At 39.9% G+C, this 6404-nt stretch overlaps 1 protein-coding gene across 1 annotated transcript; it reads right to left on the minus strand.

The window, feature by feature from the left end:
- Window positions 1-870: 870 nt before the first annotated feature.
- bloc1s5 (biogenesis of lysosomal organelles complex-1, subunit 5, muted) lies at window positions 871-5225 on the minus strand. Its single transcript, XM_075452696.1, has 5 exons — window positions 4882-5225; window positions 4586-4668; window positions 2472-2601; window positions 2160-2218; window positions 871-1996 (listed from the first exon to the last, which is right to left on the minus strand). The coding sequence occupies exons 1-5, from the start codon at window positions 4955-4957 to the stop codon at window positions 1823-1825; spliced, it is 522 nt and encodes a 173-aa protein (XP_075308811.1). The 5' UTR covers window positions 4958-5225; the 3' UTR covers window positions 871-1822.
- Between the last annotated feature and the right edge of the window lie 1179 nt (window positions 5226-6404).

The raw sequence follows: 6404 nt of genomic DNA on the forward strand, positions 1-6404 counted from the left end.
CCATCCATTAACCTGTCCAAAAGTATGCCATTGTGCTAGGAAAAGAAAACACTTCATTAAAGGGGCTGCGTGTGCTAACATCAGTGTCAGGGAGAAGACCAACACAGATGATTGTCTCTCTCAATGCAAGATTGGAGGTGCTGGAGGGAGCACTCTTCCCTTTTTAATAACATCTTAAAAAAAAAAAAGACTTGGGATGGGGTATATTTATAAGAGTGCCTCATCGCCTCTTTTAACAACTCTCTGTGTATGTTTTGGAACTGAGGAGGCTATCCGCTGTAGCTTTGAACGGATAAGTTGTCTCATTCTGGCTCTAACTAAACTAAACCGCTCCAGGACCTCCTTTGTCATATCCTATTAGACTTATTTCTTATTTTCTTTTTGTTTTATAAAGCGCCAAATACTGTGAGAGGAAGACCGCTGTAACCAAGAACCAGTTTAGAACTTGGACTCTTGTAATACGTGCAAAATGCTGTTTGGCTGAAAATCGTGAAGTTAAGCAAAGCCTCCCTAAGAAAAGATGTCATCTGGGTGGGAGTATAATGTTGATCTGAAATCAGTTCAAATCATTAGGCATCAATAGTGCCTTCAAAGATTTTATATAAACTGTACTTATATGAAATCATTTAAAAAACACAACTCAAAAACTAACAGCTTTGCATAGCAAAAAAAAAAAAAAAAAATAGTTATGCAAATCTGATGCAAATTACACATACTTAACATTTGATTTAGAGCCACATATGGGTACGTCATGCGGATCCTGGGTATTTATTTATTTTATTTTTTTAAATTCAGCCTTGTCAGAGGTATGTGGCCTCAGACTGTCTGAAACTCATTTATAAAAAAAAAAAAAAAAAAAGTCACGGGGACTGAAATCAAGACTTGTATTTTTTTTCCAAACACATTTTCTCAGTTTTGAACAGCTGACATGTTGCCTTCATGCAAATTTCAATTGGGTTGTTTTTATATACATTTTACAGTGTTTAAACTTTTATAGAAACGGTTATATATATACACATTTGTATAATAACACTGAGTTATTCGAGTAGTTATTCCGCAAATGTTAGGCACACAAAAGCATGATAGCTGAGCACACCATAGAAATACAATAAAAAGCAAAAAAATAAGTGGCAAAGCAAACAAAGAAACATTCGCTGCTGTGCATGCAGACTGGTTTATGCCTTTCACGCCTTCTCAGATAAAGACACTTTGCAGTCGGTGTCAGAGGTCAAATGTTTCTAACGCAGGAGAGCTGCTGAGGGACGACTTCTCCGAGACAGAGTTCTGTTTGCGTTCAGTTGACCCGAACTTTAAACACACCTGCTCAGAGAAGCTTTTTACTACATTTAACGATCTCGCTCTCAGCGCTTGGAATATCTCACCTCGGTGCCAAACTCAGGGTTCCTTTCAACGAGAAGTTAATTTACCACCCAAACCCCTCAGGCAGGCATCCATTAAAAATCTTGAGATGTTGAACACTTCACAGCCAAGGAACAATCAAAAGATCGCTTGTTTAAAAAACGACATATTCCAGACTTCTTTCATGCTGTACATATTCTGGGTGCATGTGCCAGAAAAGGCCCGAGTTTGATGGCCTGTGAAAATGCCACATTGTTAATCACAATTTCATATTCATGATTTGGAAAATTCTGACTGACGCAAGAGCAACGGTTCCAAAGTGCTCTGGGCTCTTTCTGCCAACAACCGACTAGCAAAGCCAATAGTTTTGTTTCAGCATGTGTAGAACAGGCGACCTGCAACAAAGCGTTCATGTGATAAGAGAGTGCGTTTGTCCACTTGCACGCTCATAAATGGTAACTGATCACATGAATGAATACTGGGACAAGTCCTTCTTCTTTTCACTGAACCGGGTGCTAACCTCGCCCACAGCTTTGGCGTGCTCTTCATCCACCTCTTCCTTTAATCGCTGCTGCTCCTTTAGAAACTCTGCCCAGTCGTCTTTAACTTTCTCCAAGTTGGCTTGCAGGTGGGTATTCTGGAAAGGGACGAGGTTGACGAGTTGGTAAAATGTTTAAGCAGATCATGTGTTGTGCTCGAGGGGACAGAGCCCAGTGTAAGAAATAGAACGCCTAGAATAGAATAAAGCTCTCAGAGTTTACCACCTGCTCGGTCACTCCCTTGCTTGCATTTTTTTTTACCTGTTGTGCCTCTAGCTCCCTCTGCTGGACCCTCTCTGCCATGTGATTAGCAGCCTCTACTGTAAATCAGATACAAAACATACAACCAAACGGTTAAATACAGAAAATAGGGCATATAGTAACCAGTGCTTGTCACAGTGTCTTGTGTGTGATCACACAGTGCAACTGTGAGCAAATTAAGACTCAGATTATAGTACAAATATATGATACCCAGGGCGAAATGTCCTCCCATAAGGGGTCAAATAAATCACTGTTGAAAATGCCTCTGCAGTAGCTCAGGTGTGCAGGTACGATTGTGGGTGGAGGACTTACACCGCCTGATGATGTCAGAAAGCTGCTGGCTCGTGTCCTCTAAATTTGTGGGCAGCATTTGCTCATTTGTCTCCTGCACCATTTTATTAAGGTTCTCCAGCAGCCGGCTCTCCCTGTAGCCTCGTTTCTCCTAAACAGAAGCAGAGAAAGTCATTTTCAGTAAATTTACTTGGCTACATGGTAAAACCACAGTAATAACTCCTGGTTTGTTAATCTGCGACCCAAACTGCAGCAGATTAGGAGCCCACATTTGAGTGTTTTTAATGTGAATACCATTGCAACATCAGTAGAAGCAGTACAATGCTCGAGAACTCATATGGCTATTCATCATCTTGTGTAGACTCAGTACTTGGCTAACAGTTAAAAGGGGTTTAGGGAAAATGATGATCCTATGCTATAGATTGATCCTGTAAATAGGGACATAATTGTTTGGAATGGTCCAATATTGAGCGAGGACACTAGAACTGGTAACCATGAAATGCTTACAGTGTGATGCAATGGACAACTGTCTGTCAAAGTTAAGGAAACTGTTTGTTTTTCCGATAATCGTGCAGGATTTCTGCAGAGAAAATGTGTGTTTAACATACACTGCCTTGCCAAAAAATAAGCCACACACGTGTATTTTTGCATGACCACCCTTAGCTTTGATTACGGCACGCATTCGCAGTGGCATTGTTTCGAAGAGCTCATGAAAACGTCACGGCATTCTTTTTTCACCAAGACGTTGCATTGATGATGAGAGAGTTGGACCGCAGGATACGGTCTTCTCCAGCATCTTTCATCAGACAGCTGCTCAACGGGGTTGAGATTGCTTGAGCTTTTTACTTCTGGGCACCTGGAAAAGCTCCAACTGTCACTTTTAAACATGGCCGTTGATTTTCTTATATTCAGTTTCACAAACGTTTCAAGTGACCTTCAGTCACAACCATTCAAGATTTTCTTGTGACTACATTTTTTCCCCTCAAGATGATGGTTCACCACCTCTTTCAGATTTAAAAAATGCCTTGAGACACTTCGTAGCCGCGTTTTAGTACATTTTGCCGGCTTGACACAGACTAATAACTGTTCTGAAACAGTAAGATATTTTCAGTGACCGCAGGTAGCATCTTCTGACGTGGAATGGGAATCAGTTAGGATTAAATAACTTGCTGCCAGATGAAACATATTAATCACCGCAGTACTTTTCCACTGGGAGGCTTTTACCTATTTGCTCAGTTAAATCCAGGTCTTGGCCAGGCAGTGTAAAAGAGAGACGTGGGTGAGGGGAAGTCTCACTCTGAAATTTCCTACGGGATGCAAGTTTTCAGGAAGGGGACCCTGTAAACAGGTGCGACGTTAGAGAAATCTGTCGGGGAAGAGCGGAGGATAGAAAGAGAAAGAAGGAGAAGTGTAGCTAATTGTCATCTAAAAGAAGTTTTAAACACACATCTTTGAATTGTGAAAAAGTAAGATATTTCACAGGCTGCCTTTGGAGACTCGAGCCTGCCGGAGCTGTGGCCAGCTGCGTTAAAAATGAATGTAAACACGACACTGCACCACAGACCATGATGTTTGCAGTGACGTTTTTGACAGAAATAACCACTGTCAGTCAAATAAGTGACGGAAATCTGCACCAAATAACCTTTCCTCGAAGAAAAGCATCGTTTCAAGACCGAGGAGACCTGCTACTAAACTAAACAGTGGAGTGGAGGTATAATCTGACAGCGTGATTTTGTTGACCTGCCAGGACCACAAGCGGGTATAGAAAGTGGATGGATGGATAATTATCTGCCAACAATACAAGAAAATTTGACTTGCTAACATAAAAACATCCAGGGAAGAAGAAATATCTTGTCGAGACAAAAGACAAGCATATGTTGCCTTGTGGTAAGACATTTAATCTTACTTGGCCGTCAGTTTTTGCAGTATAACGCTAATTCTGGACCCTTCAGCAAGGTGACATAGGGCTTGGACCTGAGAGCCTCTTCACAACACTGATGAGCTCCATCTTTATCATCAGCTCATTTAAATCGTCCTTCAGGGTGATTTTACTGTAAAGAGTGTGTGACTGTGTGCTGAGGATCCTCGCTGCTTTGTGCAAGCCCTGTAAGCATTTTTAATGTGATGTCACGCACCTCAAACTCTCTGACAAAGTAGCGGACTTCTGCATTGATGATGGGTCTGTGGTCCAACAGTCGGGACTGGATATCACCCACATCTGCGGGATCAACACAGCTTATAATAAATACAGTTTACAGATCACAGCTGCAAAATTGTGCCTTTTTTTAAACAGTAAATGCCTATATATGAGCTCTTGAAAACACATGCAAAGAGGTTACAGATCCTAACATTAGCCAGTGGGTATAAAAGGAAAACAGCCAGGCAAATCTTATTAGATACCAACTCATTTCATGTAGTAGCTTTCACTCACCTTTGACAACCTTGTCCATTATTATAAACTCAGCTGAATGTCGTTTAAGTGGTGAATTATTTTCTTTTCTCTCCATGGAGAAGCTCGTTAGCTTAGGCTGTTATTGCTCACAAGTTTTAAGCTAGATGCTACGCTAACGCAGGACTAAAAGCTAAAGCATAGAGATAACTACGTAGCCCAGCTAGACGATTAATAAATTACGTAGCCTATTCATTAATGACAAGTAATAGATCAGCTAAAGAACACAAAAAAACTGTGAGGGTCTTTACCCAAACCCACAAATAACAGTCATGTGAATGGAAGTCAGCTGACTCAAGTAGTCCATATTTACTACTACTTCCGGGTGTGAGGCCGTTCACCGTCCTTTGAAACAAGGGGCTTAAAGATAGGTGCCACGTATACTTTAATTATCCTTCTCACGGTTTGACCCTTACATGGGTCAACATATAATGCGTAATTATTTCCCGTACTTTAAATTGACGTTTTTTTTTAAAACCGTGGGACGTTTAAATGTCCGCTTAGTAGCATGTGAGAGTGCGTTGTGTCTGCTTTAATCACTGCGGACAGCAGATGGCAGTCTTGCTCTGCGGTGAAGCAGAGTGCTAAAAAAAATCTAGCTTTTCTTTAAAAACACATTTCCCCACATTGCTTCAATGTATTTTTTTTTAGTAAAGTAAAAATAGGAATTACCACAGGCAAATATTTGTCGAATACCCCAAAATGTTACCAACATTGTATCTATTTTTACTTATTCACTCTTGGCCTGCAAATCCTGGTACTAATTTCTACAAAGAGTTATCCTTGATTAAGTGCTATGAAAATCCTAATTCAGCAATTATACAAAGATGAAATGATATCGTTTGAAATATTAATGTTCAAGACACCAATGTAGAAACATATCTCAATATCCTTCTTTTCCACAACATATCTCAGTATCCTTTTTTTCCACCACTGAAAACTGAATATGGCTAATAATTAATAAGGCTAATGTTGAGGTTTCCAGTTTGTGAATAAATGATTTTGGCAGGTGTTTACTCTCCAGCAAGACACCTGCCTTACCTCCTAAGATAGTTATTTTGTTAACCGGCAGGACAATAATATTTACCTTCATAAAAACCTGTAGAATCTGAACCAAATTCAATTTATTAACAACCGACTGGCCGACTAAAACCGATTAAATAGAAGATAAACAGAAGTCAGATGGATTTTTCCCAACCTGGCAACCCAAAAGTTGAACATATGAATTTAAATGATTTCGGTTAGCTATTTTTTTTTAGACATAATTCAATAAGGCAAGGCAAGTTTATTTGTAGAGCACAATTTGTACACAAGGCAATTCAAAATAAGTAAGTTTTTTGAAATTCATCTTTTTCTTTTTGAGCAAATTTAATTTGCCTATTTGACCACAAGATGGCAATAAATCCATCACATTACATTTTAAAATCCCAGGCTGGCAAAACATGAGTGCCTGATTTATCTTGGCTGAGCAAATGTTTTTATCGCACTTTATGAAATGCAAATGC

The sequence above is a fragment of the Odontesthes bonariensis genome, chromosome 20 (assembly GCF_027942865.1).
Source record: "Odontesthes bonariensis isolate fOdoBon6 chromosome 20, fOdoBon6.hap1, whole genome shotgun sequence".
Taxonomy (NCBI): Eukaryota; Metazoa; Chordata; class Actinopteri; order Atheriniformes; family Atherinopsidae; genus Odontesthes; species Odontesthes bonariensis.